This window comes from Callithrix jacchus, chromosome 1 (assembly GCF_049354715.1).
Source record: "Callithrix jacchus isolate 240 chromosome 1, calJac240_pri, whole genome shotgun sequence".
Taxonomy (NCBI): Eukaryota; Metazoa; Chordata; class Mammalia; order Primates; family Cebidae; genus Callithrix; species Callithrix jacchus.
In genome coordinates, this window is record NC_133502.1 from 169,711,515 (window position 1) to 169,734,446 (window position 22,932).

At 48.5% G+C, this 22,932-nt stretch overlaps 1 protein-coding gene across 17 annotated transcripts in view; it reads left to right on the forward strand.

Annotated features, from left to right (window-relative positions):
* GSN (gelsolin) overlaps positions 1-21,839 on the forward strand; it is a 66,114-nt gene extending 44,275 nt beyond the window's left edge. For all 17 annotated transcript variants that reach the window (XM_078375446.1, XM_078375445.1, XM_078375451.1 and 14 more), the window contains 13 exons: positions 1,423-1,572; positions 3,016-3,105; positions 6,373-6,505; positions 7,674-7,762; positions 7,922-8,137; positions 10,523-10,656; positions 14,039-14,129; positions 15,949-16,119; positions 16,732-16,906; positions 17,940-18,064; positions 18,286-18,363; positions 20,404-20,464; positions 21,431-21,839. In XM_078375446.1, the coding sequence (XP_078231572.1) occupies positions 1,423-1,572; positions 3,016-3,105; positions 6,373-6,505; positions 7,674-7,762; positions 7,922-8,137; positions 10,523-10,656; positions 14,039-14,129; positions 15,949-16,119; positions 16,732-16,906; positions 17,940-18,064; positions 18,286-18,363; positions 20,404-20,464; positions 21,431-21,600 (1,683 nt within the window). In that variant the 3' untranslated portion in view covers positions 21,601-21,839. The remainder of the gene's footprint in view (positions 1-1,422; positions 1,573-3,015; positions 3,106-6,372; positions 6,506-7,673; positions 7,763-7,921; positions 8,138-10,522; positions 10,657-14,038; positions 14,130-15,948; positions 16,120-16,731; positions 16,907-17,939; positions 18,065-18,285; positions 18,364-20,403; positions 20,465-21,430) is intronic.
* The last annotated feature ends 1,093 nt before the right edge of the window (positions 21,840-22,932 follow it).

Sequence of the window (22,932 nt, forward strand, 5' to 3'; positions counted from 1 at the left end):
GCATAGACACAGATGTGCAAACCACAGGAACCAGCATTGTGCAAGAGTCAGAGAGACCCATTTACAGATACGTGCATATGCAAAGACTCCCACAAATGTAGACTCACACCCAGAACTCTGGTACACACCATGGATGTACTGGGGCTTTGATTGACATACACACTTCCTGACATCAGCTTATATGGACATCTCGTGTCCTTTTTTACATGCTTATATATACATAACGGTCATGAACAAACACTATAGGCTCTTGCCCAGCAGGTATGCACAGGTGCACCATAATGAATGCCCACACATGGGTATGTTAAGGTCCCACATGTGTATGTCATGCATGTAGTTGCACATGCACATGATCTATGACAATGTGTGTGGGATGCCCTTACGCAGGCCCACCTTATAGATGTGTGATGCTTTGTACACACTCGTCTCACAAATCCCTGTGAGCACAGACCTGCAAACAGACATGGCCACTCTACCCTAAAGCTCATATGCGTGTACACACCGGTGGTCTAATGTCTGTGCAAACATGAGCACACCCTGATTTAGTGTAAGCTTTTTCTTAAAGCATCATAGGCACACAGAAGAGTGTGTGAATCCTGAGTGTACAGCCTGATGAATTACACAAGGCAAACACAGCACATAACACAGATCATGAAGCAGAATCTCCCCGGCCCCCAGAAGGCCCCTGTTGCCCCCTTTCATTGCCTTCACCCCCCAGGGCAGCCATCATCCTGAACTTCCTCGACAGCACAGATGAGTGTTGCTGATTCTGAACTTTGCAGACACGGAAACTTGCTCTTTTATGCCCGACTTCTTTTGTTCCACATTGCGTCTCTGAGATGCGTCTGTATTGTTGCATTTAGTTGTAGATTGTTCATTCTCCTTGCTGTGGAAGATTCAGTTGTGTGGGTGTACCACAGTTTGTATATCCTTTATGTTGAAGGCGGGTACTTGGGGTGGCTTCTGGTCTGGCCTATTCCAGGCAGTGCTACTCTGAACATTCTTGCACAAGTCTTGGTGGACATAGGAATGCACTTCTGTCAGGTATATTCCTAGAGGCAGGATTGCGGGGTCGTAGGAGATAGGTATATTCAGCTTTAGTGGCTGTGGCCAAATGGTTTTCCAAAATGGGTGTACCAATTTATATTCCCTTCAGCAGGCAAACATCTTTGTACGCATTCTAGGTGTAGTTGTACCTGTGAAAAAAAATTCATATCCTCAGACATGTACTCCCATCCCATGGTGTGTGCAGATCACGCTTAATTGCACGTAAATACTTCACGTGTGCAGACTCTGCCAGCCTTCACCTGGGCAAGGGCAGAGCAAGGTGCGCCTGCACAGCACATGCTCTCCCCCAGCCCTGTCACTGGGTGGGGCTTGTAGGAAGGCGGGGCACTGACTTCCTGGGTCTGTGTCTTCCAGGACATCCATCAGTGGTGTGGTTCCAACAGCAACCGGTTTGAAAGACTGAAGGCCACACAGGTGTCCAAGGGCATCCGGGACAACGAGCGAAGTGGCCGGGCCCGAGTGCACGTGTCTGAGGAGGGCGCTGAGCCCGAGGCGATGCTCCAGGTGCCTGTGGGGTGCGCGTGGGTTGGGCATGGGGAAAGGCTGCTCATGACCTTCTTCTGCAGTAGGGAATTTGAGGAAAAAATAATTTCTGGTCTACCCTGCCTTTTTATTTTTAAAATAGTTTATTATTTTTATTTTTTGGTTTTTGAGATAGGGTCTCACTCACTGTTGCCTGGGCTGGAGCACAGGGGCACCATCATAGCTCACTACAGCCTTTACCTCCTGGGCTCAAGTGATCTTCCTGCCTCAGCCTCCCGAGTAGCTAGGACCACAAACAAGGGACCACGCCAGGCTAATTTTTGAATTTTTTGTAGGGATGAGGTCTTGCCATGTTGCCCAGGCTGCTCTCCAACTCCTGGGCTCAAGCCATCCACCTGCCTCAGCCTCCCAAAATGCTGAGATTACAGGCATCAGTCACCATGCTGGCCCCGCCTTGCTTTTGAGGCTGTTTTTCCATCAAACCTGATCACTTTAGGGAGTGAGGGAGATCAGTTCCCTGTGCAACTCCAAGACTCCCCTGAGGGGTGGGACTGGAACTCAAGCCTGTGCTGGGAGTATGAGCCACATTCTCCAGCAGGGAGGGCCAGGTCCTCTGCAGGAGTTAAGGAGGATGGTTTCTTAGCATCCCCTAAGGGTCAGCTTGGTGCTAGAACAAGGTCAGAAAGATACCCCTGAGCCCCAATCCCCTCTTTCCTCTTCTGACTATTCCTGGTAGTTTTTGGCCCATTTAGTCACATGATGGGATTGCCAGCCACTGTGTTTTGAGTATATATCAATAGAGGCAAGATTCACCAGGAAAAGGAGGAGACCATGAGCTCTGCTCCATGCCACTTGGTTCCTGCTTCCCTGGGGGCATCCAATTCCAGTTTTTGGAGTGAGCAGAAGGGTGATTATTATTAAGGGAAGGGACTTGGATGCCAACCATAGCTTGGGGGTGGGGGGTACAGTGGAAGTGAAAATAGGCTCTGAAGCCACAGGGATGGAGGTTCAGATTCTGGCTTAGCCACCTAATAGCTGTGTGGGTAGGTGACTTCGTCTCTCTGGACCTCAGATTCCTCTTCTATAAGGTAAGAGTGACAACCTGTGCCTCTGGGCCTGGGTGCAAAGATGCAGTGAGATCTTTTAAAGGCAGGTGGCAGAAGGTGTTCAATAGCTGTAGTTATCACAATTAGCCGGTAGACGAAATATCTGAAGTGCTGTCTCGAGGCAGAGGAGCAGGGGTGTTCTCCTGGAGTGTCTGAGTCTGGGAGACAAGGTGGAAGGGACCTCTGATGAACGGATCTGTACATGTGAGCAGACACAAGATGTCTCTGGAGGAGATCAGACCCCACGGAGAGGGTCACAGTGGATGCCTGTGTGGTCCCTGCTTGCCTGGGAGCTATCTCAGGAGCCCGGCCCCGTCCTCACAGCCACTCTTCCTCTCCATCTCTCCATCTCTTACAGGTGTTGGGCCCCAAGCCGAATCTGCCCGCAGGTACCGAGGACACAGCCAAGGAGGATGCCGCCAACCGCAAGCTGGCCAAGCTCTACAAGGTGAGCACCAGACGCACTGTCTGCCTGGGCATGGGGTCAGGACAGGGAGGTGGAAGAGCTGGTCTTCCCCACTCCACTGCTGTGGGATCTTGAGCAAAGCGCCCCTTTGGAGGGGGCCTCGGCTTTCTCATGTCTCCAGTGGATGCTCGTGTACTTCCTTCGCTTTCCTGCACTAAGTATAAGAGCATACGATCAACTTGACACATCTGTGTCATGCTTGTACACAGGGTCTCTCTAAGTCTCCGTTTCCTAGTCTGTAAAGTGGGAAGAAGAGCAGAATGGTCGACTCTGCAGAATTTCTGGGAGTCCACAGAGAAAACAGACGGGAAAATAGCTTATAAAATACTTGGGGAAACACTACGGAAATGGTGTGTATGTAGGAATGTTGGGGGTGTGGGTTATGGTTAATGACTTCATTTATAATTTCTTTCTTGTGATTTTCACAACTGAATGGAGGCTTAGCTCCAGCTAAAGAACTCTCTTGGCTGGGCTCTGGGAGGAAGCTCAATCATCTCATGTTGTGACCCAAGCATTTTCAGTAAAAGAGCAACAAAATCAGGATGTGGATTACCACCACTGCCAAGAAACGCTACTGCGTTATTGATTGTTTTCTGATTATGAAGTAATACATGTTTATTGTTTAAAAAAGTACTCAAAAATATAAACAGAAAATAAAAGTCGATGTAATTTTACTAGTTTAAAAAAAGTATTATTTTTAAAATGTGTTTTAATTACAAAAATGACAATATCCAGTTAAAAAATCAGCCTCTCTTCCTCACCAGAGAGCACATCTTTGTCTAACCACACTTTCTGTGCCTAATTAATTTTCTATATTTTATTGTTTTATTGTGAGACAGAGTCTTGCTCTGTCACCCAGGCTGCAGAGAAGTGGGGCAAAATCACAGCTCACTCTGCCCACTGGGCTCAAGCGATCTCTCGCCTCAGCTTCCTGAGTAGCTGGGACTGCAGATGTGTGCCACCACTCCCAGCTAACTTTTGTATTTTTTTGTAAAGACACGATTTCGCCATATTGCCCAGGCTGGTCTCTAACTCCTGGTCTCAAGTGATCCACCCACCTCAGCTTTCCAAAATGCTGGGATTACAGGCGTGAGCCACCATGCCCAGCCATTTCTATTTTATATAACTGGATCCCAACTATTCATGCTGTTCTGTGGTCTTTTTTTTGCACTCAACATGGTCAGGAATATCTTTCTATAATAAATCTCAACTCGACCCTTTATGACAGCTGTTTAGTATTCTATTTTATGAATTTAAGCATTTAAGCAAATCCTAATTGATGAACATTAGGATGTTCCCACCTTCTCCAATTGCAGACAATCCCTCTTGGTGTGCTAAGTACAGCATAGCACTAGGGCAAGTTCCTAGACAAGGTGCTGCTGGTCACAGGCTGAAGAATGAGTCAGTGGTTGAAAACATTGGTTCTGGGCTGGGCATGGTGGCTCACGCCTGTAATCCTTGTACTTGGAGAGGCCGAGGTGAGCAGATTACCTGAGGTTAGGAGTTCGAGACCAGCCTGGCCAACATGGTGAAACCCCGTCTCTACTAAAAATACAACATATTAGCCAGACATGGTGGTGGCCACCTGTAATCTCAGCTACTTAGGAGGCTAAGGTAGGGGAATCGCTTGAAATGGAAGGCGGAGGTTCCAGTGAGCCAAGAGTGTGCCACTACACTCCAGCCTGGGTGACAAGAGTGAGACTCCATCTCAAAAAAAAAAGAAAAAAAAGAAGAAAATACCAGTTCTGGAGTCAGATTGCCTGTGTTTGAATTCCAGGTCTGTTACTTTCCAGCTGTGCAAGTTACTTAACCACTCTGTGCCTTGGTTTCCTTGTGAATGAGACAGGGATAGTAACAGAACTATCATATGCAAGGATTAAATGGGTTCTATAATTATGTGAGTTATAGAAATTGCTTAGAACAGTGACTGGCACAGTAGTAAGTACTCAATTAATGTGGAACAACTCTCACCAGGGATCTTGAGTCCGTTTACCCAGAACCTTGCCAACTGGATATTTTAATCTTTGGGTTTTATCTTGTAAGACATACTTTTTTTTGAACTTGAATACACTTTTTTTTTTTTAATTTTTATTTTTTGAGACGGAGTTTCACTCTTGTTACCCAGGCTGGAGTGCAATGGCGCGGTCTCGGCTCACCGCAACCTCTGCCTCCTGGGTTCAGGCAATTCTCCTGCCTCAGCCTCCTGAGTAGCTGAGATTACAGGCAAGCACCACCGTGCCCAGCTAATTTTTTGTATTTTTAGTAGAGACGGGGTTTCACCATGTTGGCCAGGATGGTCTCGATCTGTTGACCTCGTGATCCACCCGCCTCGGCCTCCCAAAGTGCTGGGATTACAGGCTTGAGCCACTGTGCCCGGCCCACTTTTTATTTTAGACTAATTTTTAAGTTTATAGAAAAATTGTAAAGATAATCCAAAGAGTTCCCATATACCATTCACTCAGCTCCTCCTTAGCATTGTAGCATAACCAGGCACATCTGTCAAAACTAGGATATTAACATTGCTTCAATACTATTAACTAACTGTAGACTTTATTGGATTTCCTCAGTTTTTCATTCCAGGTTCCAAACCAGGATACAAGATTGCATTTAGCTCTTTTTACTTTTATTTTTCTTTTCTTCTGTTTACTTATTTATTTTCGAGACAGAGTCTGGCTCTATTACCCAGGTTGGAGTGCAGTGGCTCAGTCACAGTTCACTGCAGCCTCAACCTCCCAGGCTCAGGTGATCCTCCCACTTCAGCCTCCCAAGTAGCTGGGACCACAGGCAAGCGCCACCACACCTGGCTGCTTCTTGTATTTTTTGTAGAGATGGGATCTTGCCATATTGCCCAGAATGGTCTGGAACTCCTAGGCTCAAGCCATCCCCCTACCTTAGCCTCCCAAAGTGCTGGGATCAAAGGTGTGTGCTGCTGCACCCGGCCTCCTCCTTTTTTAAATGATTAAGTAGAATACATTTTCAGCAAACTGTGCACCCAGTTCCCTAAACGTTCCTGCATTTTATCCACCCCTCCCTTCCCATGTGCAGTTCCTGTTACCCTTGCAGGTAGGTCAGCAGATGTGGTTCTGGCAAAGGAGAAAAGGAAAGAGAAAGTCTAAATGTGTGTGAGAGAAAGCCCAGGTGTTACTCTGCAGTGCCATTTGGGGCGGGGGGTGGGGCAAGATGGTGGAAGTCTCAGGGCTGGGCAGCCACAGACACTCATGTGCTGCTTCCCTCTGCTTCGTCCCTCAGGTCTCCAATGGTGCAGGCACCATGTCCGTCTCCCTTGTAGCTGATGAGAACCCCTTTGCCCAGGGGGCCCTGAGGTCAGAGGACTGCTTCATCTTGGACCATGGGAAGGATGGGAAAATCTTTGTCTGGAAAGGTACTGGGAACAGTGGAAGGGTCCCAATTGGCCTGTAGGACCTCAGGTGGGCTATCCTGCAGCTCCCAGGATCTCAGCTCTCAGGGAGCATGGAGTGTGGTAGAGGTCCCTGGTGCAATGAAAATCAGAAGTCTTGGGCTGATGCCTTGGTTTTGCAGTTGACCTACTGTGTGATCTTAGGCACTTTACTTACTCTCTCTGGGCCTCAGATTCCTGGTCTGGGTTAAATGGTGTTTCCCAAGTGGATTATAATGTCAGTTCTCTGAGAGGTTAATTGGCATCATGTAGAAATTATGTAGAAAACGTCTAACTGTATGGTCCGATAAGTTTATGGGCAACAATGGATTTTAAAATGTTCAACAAGTTTGTTTACCGTAGGACTTTTAACTTGCTCATTTATAGGGCAGGGGGGCTTTTCATGAAGATGATCTGGGTTGAGAAATGCTATGCTAGAAGTTCACAAACTCTTTGGATAATATCTTGTGGGAATTCTCTTGGAAATTGTCAGCCCAGATGTTTCTTAGAGGCCCTGAGATGTTCTGAGAGGACCCATCAATATCCTCCCCTGATTCACTAAGGCTCATCTTGGGGAAGAGGACAGAGGAGATGGAGGTGGTAGGAGGACAGAGAGAGGGAGAAAGTGGGGAGAAAGAGAGAGAGAGACTATTATAATGATTACTCTCTAGGCCCCTTGGGCCCTGGGCCAGCTGATCTGGTCCTTGGCCTTGGCAGTGGGAAGGCTGGGGACTGAGAGCCAGCACTGTCTGGCCAGGAGCTGGCTTGGCATGGGAATGTCCCACTGAGTGATCTAGGTCAAGTAATTTAGTCTCTCTAAGACCCTAGTTTCCTTATAGATACTCAAACAAGATAACTTTTTTTTAAAATCACTTAAGACTGTTTTGTAGATTAAATAATCTATGTATAATTCTAAGTACAAAATACATGCTCAGTAAATGGACCACAGTAGTGTTGCGATTGGTGTTATCAGCCAGCCCCCAGGAGCTCTAGTGAGTGGTCAGCTCTGGGGGGGTCTCTGGTCTTGGCTGTCCACAGTCTAAGAAGAGTAGGGAGGGAAGTTTGGCTGCTCCTTCTCCTGGACCATTGGAGGTCAGGATGCAGTAGGATCCTGGGCCCCTAACCCTCCATCACTCCCTCTGGCTGCCGACAGGCAAGCAGGCAAACTCAGAGGAGAGGAAGGCTGCCCTCAAAACAGCCTCTGACTTCATCACCAAGATGGACTACCCCAAGCAGACCCAGGTGAGTCTTGGAGGCCAGGTAGGATGGGAAGGGTGGGTCCTATTTGGAGGGGATGGGCCAAAGTATGGTGGGTGTCCCACCCTCAGTGTGGATGGGGTATCTGAGGAACCCCTGCTGTGTGGCCCAGCCACATCCTGCTCCTCCACCTTTCCTCCCCAGGTCTCGGTCCTTCCTGAGGGCGGTGAGACCCCACTGTTCAAGCAGTTCTTCAAGAACTGGCGGGACCCAGACCAGACAGATGGCCTGGGCTTGTCCTACCTTTCCAGCCACATCGCCAACGTGGAGCGGGTGCCCTTCGATGCTGCCACCCTGCACACCTCCACTGCCATGGCCGCCCAGCACGGCATGGATGATGATGGCACTGGCCAGAAACAGGTACTGTTAGGGGGTGGGTGGGTGTGTCCAGGCCCCTCCCTCACTCTCCCCATGCACTGCCTCTTGCTTCCCCGAGGAGGTTTCTCTCTGAGGCTTGCACAGTTTTGGTAGTTGAGATTCTTTGGCGTTACTTAGTTTTCACAGCCAATGCACCCTGAGCACCTAGTGTGTATCAGACCCTGGGCCAAGTCTCTTGGCCCCACCCTGCCCTGAGGAATGCCTGATCTGGGAGGGGAGCTGACCACAGCCACAGACCTGGGTGATCAGTGGAAGGTGGGAGGGAGCACAGGAGATTGTGGGAACACAGGAAGGGCAGCGGGGGTAGTTGGTCAGCGCAGCCTGTACGGAGATGGCGACCCTTGGGTGGGGTCTCAGAATAGGTGTAGGGCTTTGCTGCCGGAAGGGAAGAGTGGAGAGTGGTGGGCATTCCAGGTGGGACTCATTATGTTCGGGGAGGAGGGAGCTGTCCCAGGGGGCTAGTACTAATGGCATCCCCAGGGAGGGGACTTGAATGCCAATTTCAAGGGTATGGACTTGATGACTTGATTCTCTAACCAGTGGGTGCTAGTGAGGGGTTTTCCTTTTTATTAAATCAGAAATGCAGCAGACTCAGATCTATGATTTATCTTTTTTTTTTTTAGAGACAGTGTCTTGCTATGTTGCCCAGGCTAGTTTCAAACTCTCGGGCTCAAGCAATCCTTCTGCCTTGGTCCCCCAAAATATTGGAATTAAAGGCATGAGCCACTGCACCTGGCCATGTGCTTTAGAAACTCACCGTAAAAATGGGTTGGAATATGACTCCAGGATATCATTAGAAGAAAAAAATCAATTACGAAAAAAGAAAAATGAAAAGAAAACTAAGAAAATGGGCTGGAGGCAGGAAGACGAAGTTAGAGAGCTTATGAGGAGCTTGTTCTAATAGTTAAGGGGAGAGAAGATGATGAGCTTGAGACTAAGGGTTACAGTGGAGATCAGGGGAAGTGGGGCATGGGGTTGAGAGGTGTTTGGAGATAGAATCTGCTTCAGGCAAACTTGATTCCATTCAATGATAGGAATAGTAAAAGTGCTCATTTGTATGTATTATTGTTTTGGTTTGGTGTTATTAGCATTCATTTATTGCTTCAGTGGATAGGGAGAATGCAGTGAAAATACTCGGGGTAGGGGTGTGTTAAGAGCCCTGGCAGCCTGCCTGTGAGATTTTGAGTGAGTTACATAATATCTTTGAGCTTCACTTTCTCATTTGTAAAATGGGGTTTCATCCCACTCCATCACCTTCAAGAATGTTTAAAGTCCAGATTCTGGGATTCTGCTTCCCTGGACTTGGGCGACTCTGTGTCTCCATAGCTCCAACAGGTGGCGCTGCCGGGCTTCATGACCACTTGGAAAAAGCGGTGTCACCGGAGCACTGCAGAGACCTGCCAGCAGGGGTCATACTGAGGTCGCCTCATGATGGCCCTGCCTCTGCAGGTGACCTATATAATCCTGGCAGGCCAAGCCAGTGGCTCAGGCCTGTAATCCCAGCACTTTGGGAGGCCGAAGTGGGCGGATCATGTGAGGTTGGGAGTTCAAGACCAGTCTAGCCAACATGGTGAAACCCGTCTCTACTAAAAATACAAAAATTAGCTGGAAGTGATGGCAGGCGCCTATAATGACAGTTACTCGGGAGGCTGAGATAGGAGAATGGCTTGAACCCTGGAGGCAGAGGTTGCAGTGAACAGAGATCGCGCCATTGCACTCCAGCCTGGGCCACAAAAGTGAAACCTCTTCTCAAAAAAAAAAAAAAAAAAAAAGAAAAAAAAATAAATAAAGAATCCAGGCATCTCAATAATGATAGAGATAATGGTGATATTAGTAAGACAATAATAATAATTAATGTAATAAGAGCAGCTGCCACCTCCAGAGCTGTCCCCTTGTGCCAGGCCCTAAGCTAGACTTTCATGAGTAAACCCATTTGAGCCTCACAATACTTTGAGGTAGGTACTATGATTATCCCCATTTTTCAGATGGAAAAACTGAGGCCAAGAGTGGTTAAGCCAGTTGTCTGAAATCTCATGGCCTGGAAGAGGGTGGGGTCTATCTGGGGTCTGTGTCTGGCTCCTCCTCTCACTGTGCTATGTTCCTTCAGAGCTGCCTTGATGGTCCTCAGTGAGGGACAGATGGGCTGGGGCAGGGCATGGTATGAGGGTCCTGGACAGGAGCCCCGACGAAGAGTCCCAGCCCTGCCTCCTAGTGGCTCTGTGAGTTGGGCAAACTATTTAACTCCAGTCTGAGCCCAAAGTTCATCCCATGGTCTAACCACAACCTACCACGCTGCGGTTTCCTGGCTGGCCTGAGCTGGTGCTGAGGGGTGCTGCACAGCATCTGATCCCAGCTTTGCTCCAACAGATCTGGAGAATTGAAGGCTCCAACAAAGTGCCTGTGGACCCTACCACATATGGACAGTTCTATGGAGGCGATAGCTACATCATTCTGTACAACTACCGCCATGGTGGCCGCCAGGGGCAGATAATCTACAACTGGTGAGGTCCTGGGGTCCTCGGTGTATGTTGTGGGGGGCACTGGCTGGGCTCTGAACAGGGCCTGAGGTGGGACTGCCACTCCCTGCTGGGAAAAGCTCTCATCCATAGGGCAACACCATTTGCTTATTTCTCCAAACAGCTTTTAAACTCCTCTTACCAAATGATTATACATCTATTGTAGGAGATACAGTGAATGTGAAGAAACAAACAGAACATTTCCCACAAGTCCATGCCAAGTACTGGGCACACTAGGGATTATCCTCCCACACATATTTTTCAAGTCAAAATTATTTTATTACTATGTATTTATTTATTTTGAGATGGAGTTTCGCTCTTATTGCCCAGGCTGGAGTGCAATGGCACAATCTCAGCTCACTGCAACCTCTGCCTCCTGAGTTCAAGCGATTCTCCTGCCTCAGCCTCCCTAGTAGCTGGGATTACAGGTGCACGCCACCCCTCCTGGCTAATTTTTTGTATTTTTAGAAAAGACTGGGTTTCACCATGTTGGTCAGGCTGGTCTTGAACTCTTGACCTCAGGTGATCCACCCGCCTCAGCCTCCCAAAGTGCTGGGATTACAGGCATGAGCCGCCACACCCAGCCCAACAATTACTTTAAAACAGAGAATGCATTTACATGGTTCAGAAATCAAAACAGAATATAAAGGTATTTATTGAGAAATCTTACTCCCACCCCTGTCCCTCTTTACCCCATTCTCCAGACCCCATTCCTTCTTGGGTAACTGCTTTAATCCCTCTTTCTAATCTTTCCAGTAACTCTTTATGAAAAAAATATACAAATAATTTATAGCCTGGTCTCTCCCTTCCTTACACAAAAGATAGCATACTTTGTATATTGCCCTGCACCTTACTTTTCTGACTCCATTCTTCCTAGAGATCAATCATGTCAGTACATAGAGAGCTTCCTCATTCTTGGCCAGGCGTGGTGGCTCATGCCTATAATCTCAGCACTTTGGGAGGCCAAGGTGGACAGATCACCTGAGGTCAGGAGTTTGAGACCAGCCAGCCTGGCCAATATGATGAAACCCCGTCTCCACTAAAAATACAAAAATTAGCCGGGCATGGTGGTGGGTGCCTATAATCCCAGCTACTCGGGGTGCTGAGGCAGGAGAATCGCTTGAACCCAGGAGGCGGAGGTTGCAACAGTGAGCCGAGATCATGCTATTGCACTCCAGCCTGGGGGACAATAGGGAGACTTTTTTTTTGTCTCAAAAAAAAAAGAGAGACCTTCTCATTCTTTTTTATAGTTGCATAATAGTCTTTGGGTGGCTGTACTATAGTTTATTTAACAGATTCCTTGATGATGCATACTTGGGTTGATTCCAGTCTTTTTCTATTACAAGCATTGCTGTGATTAATAACCTTAAACAAACATCATTTTGAACGTGCAGAGAAATGTCTCTAGAGTAAGTTCCCAGAAGTGGGATTGCTGGGTCAAAGAGTATCTGCACTTGTCATTTTGATTGATAGCTCCAATTTCCCTTGATAGTGTTTGTAGCAGTTTTTACATTCCCACCAAGCAACCTGTGAGAGTCCCTGGTTCCCTACAGTCACACCCACGGATTGCATGGTCAGACTTTTGGGTGTTTGTCAGTTTTACGGTTTATAAAATGGTGTCTCAGTGTATTTTTAATTTGTATTTCTCATACTATACAGTCTGAAATTTTTGTCTGATTATTGACTGTTGGATTTCTTTTTTTTTTTTTTTTTTTTTTGAGACAGGGTCTTACTGTGTACAGTAAGTGCAGTGGTACAATCTCTGCTCACTGCAACCTCCACCTCTGGGGCTTAAGCGATTCTCATCCCTCAGCCTCCCAAGTAGCTGGGACTACTTGCCACTACTCACTACCATGCCTGGCTACTTTTTGTACTTTAATATGGATGGGGTTTTGCCATGCTGCTCAGGCTGGTCTCAGACTCCTCAAGTGTTCTGCCTGCCTCAGCATCTCAAAGTGTTGGGATTACAGGCATGAACCACTGTGCCCGGCCAGATTTCTTTTTTCTTTAAACTTCTTATTTTGAAATAATTTTAGACTTGCTGAAATCTTACAAAAATAGTACAGACAGTTCTCATATATCCATTACCCGGCAGAACAGTCCCCTATGTTCACATCTTACATAACCATTGCACAATTAACAAAGCCGGAAAAGGAACATTGACACATACTGGTTACTAATCTATAGGCTTTACTTAAATTTCCCCAGTTTTCCCATTACTGTTCTTTTTTTTTTAGAGACAGAGTCTCACTCTGTCACCTAGGCTGGAGCACAGTAGCATGATCTCTGCTCACTGCAACCCCTACCTCCCAGGTTCAAGCAATTCTCCTGCCTCAGCCTCCCAAGTAGCTGGGATTACAGGTGCCCGCCACCATGCCCAGCTAATTTTTGTATTTTTAGTAGAGATAGGGTTTCACCGTGTTGGCCAGGCTGGTCTCAAACTCCTGACCTCAAATGATCCACCTTCCTCAGTCTCCCAGAGTGCTGGGATTACAGGCGTGAGCCATCACACCCAGTCCCCACTACTGTTCTTTTTCTGATCTAGGGTCTAACCCAGGATCCCACATGGCATTTACTCATCATGTCTCCGAAGTCTCTGAATCTATGGCAGTTTCCCTGTCTTTCCTTTTTTTATAACCTTGACCTTGACACTTTTGAAGAGTATCAGTCAGTTATTTTGTAGAATATCTCTCAATTTGACAACCCCAGACCTTTAGAAATACCTGGTACAAAATTTGTGTGAAGACTTTTAAAAAAATTAGCTGCATCACACATTGATATGTCAGATTTTGTTTGCTTATGTGATGACATATGTTGGTTATGGAAACGTAGAAATATGCAAAGAGGTGGGATAGAAAGGCAAAATCCCCCTAAAACTTCCCTCTAAGGGCAATCGCCATGGACCTTTTGCTGAACATCTGTGCAGACCTCTCTGCACGTGTTCACGGGAGGCTTAATCGTTGACATCTTTTCCCATAAATGGGCTCACGTGACACTTGCTGTTCTGTGACCTGGTTTTCCACCCAGAGAAATGTCCTGGCCACTTCCCTGCATCTCAAATTTGAGTCTCAGAGCACCTTCTCTGTAGCTGTTCAGTATGGAATGACCCAGCCAGTCTCCTGTGGGGCACATTTAGGATAAGGAAATTCATGCGTTGCACTCAGATCTCTGTAAGCAGGCAAGGTGCTTGGCTGAGAGTGGAAGTGTTGTTGGTGTGGTTCCTGGCTCTTGTTGCTCTGAGAGGGTCCCCTTCTCTCTCTGTTTCTTTACTGGTAACGGGGTGATTTGTATGTTTCTCAGACTCAGGGCAAGGGAGAGGCTCAGGGCTCTGTGTGCACCTTGGTGCTGAATCTCACTTCCCCTTTAGGCAGGGTGCCCAGTCTACACAGGATGAAGTCGCTGCATCTGCCATTCTGACTGCTCAGCTGGATGAGGAGCTGGGAGGTACCCCTGTCCAGGTGAGCCCAGCCCACCAGCTTTCTGGGCTGCAGCCTGAGCCTTGTCTATCTGTTACTCATCTGTCTGACTCTCAACCATCTGTTCGTTTGTCCATCCATCCATCCATCCATCCATCCATACATCCATGGTACAGATATTTATTTAGGGCTTGGATGTGTTCCACACTGCATCTGTAGCCATGGACACGCAGACACTGCCCTGCCCTAATGGGCTTTGCTGTCTTGGGTGGTAGTAGACATTCAACACACATGTACACTAATGGCTATGACAGATGAAGCGAGTGAAAATGATAAGACCTTGGGGAGACAGATGTGGGAGAGGCAACATGGCTAAGCACGGATGTGGAGCCAGCACGCTTGGGTTTGAATCCTGTTCTTACCTCTGGGCAACTTTGGGCAAGTCACTTAGCCCCTCTGTGCCTCTGCATCCTCAAAATAGGGGTAATAACAGTACCATCCCACAGGATTGCTGTGAGGATTAAGTTAACATTTGTAAAACATTTAGAGCCATGCCTGTCATATAATAAGTTCCTCCCTTATACACATGTGTTAAGTATAAGGGCATAAATCCCAGGTAGGATCCTATTGGATTAGAAAAGCCCACTCCTGTCCCAAGAGGGAACTGTTCAATGGGGGCCTAATGCATGTGTAGGAGTTGGCCAGGCAGAGTGAAGGAAAGTACGTTCCAGCTAAAAGGTGGTGCATACACAAAGGCCCTGGAGTGGGCGGGAGCATTGGGTGTTAAAGTGAAGGGAAGGTGCCATGATTTGAGGCTGGACAGGTGCTCAGAGGGCCCAGACCACCAGAGGCCACGGTGACGATGTTGACCTTGATGCTCAGAATAACAGGAAGTTGCTGAATGATAAGTCTGCGGTGTGGGGATTTCTGGTTTTAAAAGTCGCTCTGGCTAGCGGGGGCGCTGGAGGGCAGCAGAGCTGGTTTGTGGAGATGTGGGGGAAGCAGACAACAATTGTCTTCCTCCATCCTATGCGGGGGGTGCGCAGGGCTCTAGACTTGGATCAGGGCTTCATGCCCTGACCTTTGTCTATGATAGTCTGGGTGCTGAGCACTAAATGAGACGATGACCATCGTAGCTCAGTGCATCCTCACGATGGCCTTGGGAGTAGCATCCTTGGCTGCATTTTACAGAGGAGGAACCCAAGAGGTTGAGATATGTGCCCAAGTTCTCACCATCAGGGTGGAGTTGGGTCATGGTGGGAAGCAACTGCCATGCACCAGACACGCACGTGTGGTTTTCTTCTGGACGTAGTTAGTCAGGGCTGCGGTAAGGTGGCACACATGGCTGGGGATGGGTAGCACTTGTGAGGATGTACATCTTCCCCGCCTCACTCCCACCTCCCAGCCCCTGACTGCTGCCTGCATCTGGGTTGCACTGGCTGTCAGGAGGGCGTTTTCCAGATCTGGAATGCTCTGTTCTTACCACTCCACTGGCAGTCATTGGCCAGGCCTGACGTCACCATTCTGGAAGAATGTCCACCAGCAATCCCTGTGCTTCTATTTAAGGGAATATTTGCAGACATGGGCTCTCCTGGTTCTTGGACCAGACTGAGGGTCAGCAAGGCACATCCTCATGGAGATGGAGAGCAGCCACAGCAGCAGTGCCCTGGGGACCGCAGGCGATAGTGTTGTCTCCACCCTTTTTGGAATTTTGTGTCTTGGCCTGTGTGTTGTAGGGTCACACTCACTGCCACACACAGACATAAGCATGATGGCTTTGTCTGAAGGGGTGGGCCCAGTGTGACATAGAAGGACTGAGTCCTGCCCCCAAGGTCCCCTCACTCTCCTGTCTCTCTGCCAGAGCCGTGTGGTCCAAGGCAAGGAGCCCGCCCACCTCATGAGCCTGTTTGGTGGGAAGCCCATGATCATCTACAAGGGTGGCACCTCCCGGGAGGGCGGGCAGACAGCCCCTGCCAGCACCCGCCTCTTCCAAGTCCGTGCCAACAGCGCTGGAGCCACCCGGGCTGTCGAGGTAATTCCCAGGTCCTGGACCACAGAAAGGATTGGCCTCCCTGAAACCTCCCAGGCTCAATGGGCAGATGTCCAGGCACAGGATGGGGTGGGGTGGGAGAGGGAGTAAGAAGCAGCTTTTTGTACCTTCCTGCCCTGGCCGCGGGGTGATCTGTCTCAGACTTCCTCCTGTTTCAAGGATGTCCTGTGTCCCTGGCACACTGCATAGTGGACAGCTCACTACCTATCGTTCTGTACAATCAGGACACCATTCCTGATTATATTCCCGTTGGCTACTATCCCTTTCGGGAGGAAGGCACAGATCTGGACGTGATTCCCAGGATGGTCTGGGGAGCCTAGAGGGGAATGGGACTCTCACCTTCTTTGTTCTGGGTGCTCAACTTCTGTTAATGCAGCCCTGAATTCTAGAATCATCTTGGCTAGTCACAGTGCATTAGTGACTCATGGGAGTCAACCAAGGCCGTCAGAATCCAAAGCCTGTGCCCTTAGCTCTGATGGGCTGTGTTCCTCCAAGTCCCCTCCTGAGAGCTCATCCTGTTGCAGGGTCAGCCGGGCTGGAGGGGGCTGAGGGCTTTTTGTCTGGCTCCTGATTAACCAAGCTCTACCCTCCCAGGTATTGCCTAAGGCTGGGGCACTGAACTCCAACGATGCCTTTGTCCTGAAAACCCCCTCAGCTGCATACCTGTGGGTGGGTACAGGAGCCAGTGAGGCGGAGAAGACAGGGGCCCAGGAGCTGCTCAGGGTGCTGCGGGCTCAACCTGTGCAGGTGACAGAAGGCAGTGAGCCAGGTAGGAGCCGGGATGCAGCTGTCACATTTCTCTCCTTTCCTTTCGCGTGGGGGCTCTAAATCCTCCCCCCTCCCCAGGGCCTGTCCCCTAAGGTATGTTAAATAAAAACAGTTGGATTAAAATGAGGGCTATGGTCAGAAAGAAAGAGGTCTCCAGGAGTTAAAGGAAGGAAAGCCCAGTGTGGGAAGGAGCATTCGGGCTGTGGAAGGAGGCAGTCGCTTGCTAGGAAGCCTTGAAAGGCGGTAGGCAGGGCTGACAGCGTCGGAGGGGCAGTGGGCTCTGCATGACCACCAGCCTGCTCTGTGTCCAGAACGTGGGCCGGGAAGCTCTTCCTTCTGCCAGCAGGCAGTCTTTCTACTGTGATTTCGAGTCCATTTCCAACTGCTTGATGCTTAACAGAAATGGAGAAGAGTGACTTGGTCTAAAGCAGCTCTCTCCAGCAGAACCATCTATGCACATGGACATGTTTTGTATCTGCCAGGTTCAGTTTGGCAGCCACTAGTCACATGTGGCCATTGAGCCCTTGAAATGCAACCAGTGGGAATTAGTGGGAATGAAGAACTGAGCTTTTAGTTGAATTTAATTAATGATTTTAAATTTACATGGCTGCACGTGGACAGAGGAGGTATAGTGGAAAGAATGCAGGCATTAAAGTCAGACAAGATTTGCATCTTGGTCTTAGCACTTACTATCCGTGTGACCTTGAGTGAGTTGCTTAACCTCTCCGAGCCGCAACGCCTCATTAGCTGAGTAGAGCTAATGATCCCCATCCTGCAATGCTGTCGTCAGACTCAAGCCAATAGTAGTCCTGGATGTGTGACAACTGCCAAGTCTGCCCTCTCTGGGCCTCTATTTCATCACCTTCCACTTCCCTCAGGCCTCTTCCCTCCGGGCCCCTTGGGATTTAGGATGGAGGGAGGAAAGGGAGGCAGAGCAGTAGATTGGGCTTGGGCAGGGCTGGGCCCAGGGTCTGATGAGATGGAAGAGAGGGGTGATGGCATCGCTTGGCAACTGGTGTGGCCTCCCCTGACAGACAGCTTCTGGGAGGCCCTGGGCGGGAAGGCTGCCTACCGTACATCTCCACGGCTGAAGGACAAGAAGATGGATGCCCATCCTCCTCGTCTCTTTGCCTGCTCCAACAAGATTGGACGTTTTGTGGTGAGCCTTGAGGAGGTCACACCTCTGCTTTCCCCTCGGGAGGCGGGTTCCAGGGGACTGGCCGGCAGCAGGGGCAGGAGAAACAGTTTTGATGGCATGGCACAAAGGAAGGGGCCCTCTGCCAGCTGCAGCCAGCTGTGCCATTCCCTCAGGGGGCAGATAGAGGAAGCCCACCCAGGGGAGGGAAGACGTCCCACTGATGCTCTTTCGTTCCTTCCCAGATCGAAGAAGTTCCTGGTGAGCTCATGCAGGAAGACCTGGCCACGGATGATGTCATGCTTCTGGACACCTGGGACCAGGTGGGTGAAGGACAGGTGAAGGCTCTCTGTGCCAAAGGGAGTGAGAGAAACTAGACTTTCAGTTCTATGATCAGTTGCTAAAAGGACTTAAAAGGAACTTAAAAGAGGCAGTGCCAGGTGTTGCCAGACAAGTCTCTAGGCTACTGGAGGTCCCTTCCTCTTTCTGAGCCTGTTTCCTCATCTGTAAACTGGGAGTGGTGGTACCTCCCTTGCGAGTACACTCGCCTTGAAAGCTGCAAAATGCCATATAAAGGCAACATCATTCTCTCCCAGGCCTTACAGGAGCATGAACTCTTCCTTTAAATCTGTTGGTGAAGGAAGTTGAACTTAGCAGCATCTCATTTGCAGGCATATAGTGTCCAGTATCACCTGGAGGCTCTAGAGGACTCCTGCTTCTGTTTTGAGGCCTCCGGGCTCTGTCTCCATTTAATCTCCTGGAGAAGGCCATTATGTAGGACTTGGCAGGGGACAGTGCCATCCACTCACTCAACCAATATGAATTGGGCTCTGCTTTGTGCCAGGTGCTTTGTGTTTGAGAGGCTATGGATGGAGTAATGAAAAAGTAGACATTTCCCTGCCCTCAGAGGGCTTACATTCTCACAGGGGTGTCAGGTCAGTCACTCTTCCCATCAAGGTGGCTTCTCCCAGAGTCCTCAGAGTCCACAGACTCTCTGCTACCTACAGTGCTGCTTCTTGGAGTCCCCAGTTGGAAGATCAGGACGAAAGATGGTTGCAGCTTGAGCCATTCAGCAGTTGTCTTTGACTGAGCCATTGGCTACTTAATCCGCTTGTTCATCTGTTCGGCATTCAGTCAGCCAACATTTATTCAGCACCACTGTCTTCCAGGTGAAGTGCTGAGTGCTGAGAATCCTATGATGAGCAAAATAGAATGTCTGCCTTCGAGGGGCTTCCGCTTTAGTTGGGAACACATTTATAAATATGAGAGAGCCAGGCACAATGGCTCAAGCTTGTAAACCCAGCACTTTGGGAGGCCAAGATCACTTGAGGTCAGGAGTTCAAGACTAGCCTGGCCAACATGATGAAACCCTGTCTCTACTAAAAATACACACAAAAAATTAGCCAGGCGTGGTAGTGGGTGCCTGTAAGCCCAGCTAGTTGGGAAGTTGAGGCAGAAGAATTGCTTGCACCCAGGAGGCAGAGGTTGCAGTGAGCTGAGATCATGCCACTGCACTCCAGCCTGGGAGACAGAGTGAGACTCATCTTAAAAAAAAAAATAAGAGAAACCAAATCTGATATTTTATTGTCTAATGCTATTTTATCAATGATAGGTGCTCTCTGAAGTAATATTTTAGATATGCATAAAAATAGATGATACCTAAAAATCAGCTCAATAACATGTAATAGAACTTGTAACAAGGCTCCAAATGGTGGCCAGTGGTGCCAAGTTATTTTTATTCCAAGCCTTTGGCCCACTTTGGCCGAGATGCACATAGACTGGGACATCGCAGACTCTCAGTGCATATTTGTTGGATGAATAAATGAGTGAGAATGTGTTTGGCCACCCATTTGTTGAGTGAGTGAATGCTGTTAAAGAGCTAACTCATGGACCTTTAGAGAAGAATCTCAAGCTCAATGGCTGACGGCACCTGGTTGGCAATGTTAGTGAGTGATGCCGACTGGGCTGGGGAGACATGAAGGAGCAGTGGGGTCTGAGGCAAACTACTACTGCCCATCTCAAAGGGGCGGCTCCTGCACAGCTTGACTCAAGTGAGGTTGGAAGGCTCAGCATGCTAGATCCTTCCATTTTTTTAAGAGAAGTTGGAAATACAGATTATTATGTCATCGATGGTTTAAAAATACATTGTTGGCCAGCGCAAGGTGGTGGGTGAGCAAACAAAACGTGTTTGTAGGTTGCCAGTTTTCAATCTCTCTTCCAAATCCTCTAGTGTTAGTTCATGGGCTCCATTAGTGAGGAGAGGGCTTTGTCTGGTCTAACACATGGCCACTCCCCAGTCTTCCTCTAGTCGTAAATTTGGTCAGCACCCCTCATGTACCTTTCATGTCTCATCTCGCCTCCAGGTCTTTGTCTGGGTTGGAAAGGATTCCCAAGAAGAAGAAAAGACAGAAGCCTTGACTTCTGGTGAGGACCCAAGTCCCTAGGGATCTGTTACTCATGGGGTAGTGGGAGTGACTTCTGTATAGGTCCAGGACTGAGCATCAGTAGGGTGGGGACTTCCTCCTCTATGGTTAGCCCCCATAAATTCTGCCGGGGGTAGTGAAGAACAGATCAGTGCCTTCAGAAACTCTGAGGCTTCTGAAGGAACCTCAGGATTTCTGAAAGCACTGATCTGTTCCAGGGGAAGGAAAGAACAGATGAGAAGTAAGTTCAAGTTCCCAGAAAACTTAAGAGCTGCACTTGTCAAGGTTTAGATGTGGCAATGCAGGCCAGGAGTGTAATCCCAGCATTTTGGGAGGCCAAGGCGGAGGAGGATCACTTGAGCCCAGGAGTTTGAGACCAGCCTGGGTAACACAGTGAAACCCCATCTCTAGGAAAAAATACAAAAAAATTAGCCAGGTGTGTTGGTGTATGCCTGTGGTCCCAGCTACTCAGGAGATTGAGTTCAAAGGATTGCTTGAGCCCAGGAGGTCATGACTGCTGTGAGCTATGACCACTCTACTGTAGCCTGGGTGACAGAATGAGATGGTGTCTCAAAAAAAAAAAAAAAAGAAAGAAAGAAAGAAAGAGAAAAAGATGTTGCAAAGCAGAGTCCTGGTAGTTGACTAGATCTGATTTAGGAGCTGGGAACCTGAAAGTTGGTTCCCATATCTTCAGTAGGGGACTGCAAGGGAAAAGTAATAAGCTTTATGAAGAAGGCAGCTAAGCTGTAGCCCCTGTTCCTTCCTGTATTCCTGAGCAGGGTGGTGGAGAACACACGTGGGTATCATGCCTGTAAGGGAAGATGGTGCCCAGGGCAGGGGGTGGGCAGTAGGGACAGTAGGACCATAGATACTCTTCTTTGTCAACTCCTGTCCTGAGTCACTCTCTCCCTGGTGAGGGAGGCACTAAGGATTCTGGGGTTTCCTTTTCTTGCACGTGTGTCTGCAGCTAAGCGGTACATCGAGACGGACCCAGCCAATCGGGACAGGCGGACGCCCATCACCGTGGTGAAGCAAGGCTTTGAGCCTCCTTCCTTTGTGGGCTGGTTCCTTGGCTGGGATGATGATTACTGGTCTGTGGACCCCTTGGACAGGGCCATGGCTGAGCTGGCTGCCTGAGGAGGGGCAGGACCCACCCGTGTCACCGGTCAGTGCCTTTTGGAACTGTCCTACCCTCAAAGTGGCCTTACAGCTAGCAGAGAAACTCTGCTATGTGTGTGTGTGTGTGTGTGTTGTTTTTTTCTTTTTTTTTACAGTATCCAAAAACAGCCCTGAAAAAATTCAGGATCCTTGCAAAATTATCTAAAATATCTGTGTTTGGGAAATTGAATTTCAATAAAAACATTTTGACGTGTGTACTCTAGTGTGGCTCCACTGTTTCCTTGTGCCCACCTGACAGTGAGAGCCAGCGTCTGCCCTGCCTGAGTATGTCCCTGGTGATTCTGAGAATGCCCAGAGAGGTGCCTAGCACTTGCCCCTGAACTGGTAGGTAAGCTGCATCCACCCTGTGTGTGAATCTTGGTGCCCTGAGAAGCAATTCCACAGTGAGAAGCGACGTGTGTAGATTGTCCTAGGGGGATACCTATGTATAAGGAAATAGGGAGGGGCCGGGCATGGTGGCTCATGCCTATAATCCCAGCACTTTGGGAGGCTAAGACAGGTGGATCACCTGAGGTCAGGAGTTTGAGACCAGCCTGGCCAACATGGTGAAAGCCTGTCTCTTCTAAAAATACAAAAAAAAAAAAAAATTAGGCATGATGGCACGTGCCTGTAATCCAAGCTACTCCATTGACTGAGACAGGAGAATTTTTTTAACCCAGGAGGTGGACGTTACAGTGAGCCAAGATTGCGCCATTGCACTCCAGCCTGGACAACAGAGCAAGATTCTGTCTCAAAAGAAAGGAAATAGGGAGGGAACCATGGAAGACTGGGAGGGTCATTGGACCCTAGACTCTACCCTAGGTGGAGAAGAAAGGGAAAGAAGGTTGCGTGGAAGTGTCTTACGTGGTCACTTAGTCCAGGAAGATTTGGCAAGGCTTGTGGGCAGTCCTAAAGCCAAATTCAGTGTTCTTTTAAAATTTAACGGTATAGTCCCATTTTTGTTGTTTTTTATTGTGGCAAACTGTGCATAAGAATGAAGTTCATTTATCATTTTAACCATTCGTGAGTGTGTATTTCAGTAACATTGCATATGTGGTGTGTGTAATCACCAACACTCTCTGTACCCAAACCTTTTTGATACTCCCCAATATAAATGCTCTGCCCATTAAATAATAATTCCCCATCCCTCCCTATTTGCCAGCCCCTGGTAACCTGTATTTTACTTTCAGTCTCAGAATTTGACTACGCCAGGGACTTCACGTAAATGGAATCATACAACATTTGTCCTGTGCGTGTGCTTATTTCCCTTTGCAGAATGTTTTCAAGACTTATCCATGTTGTAGCATATAT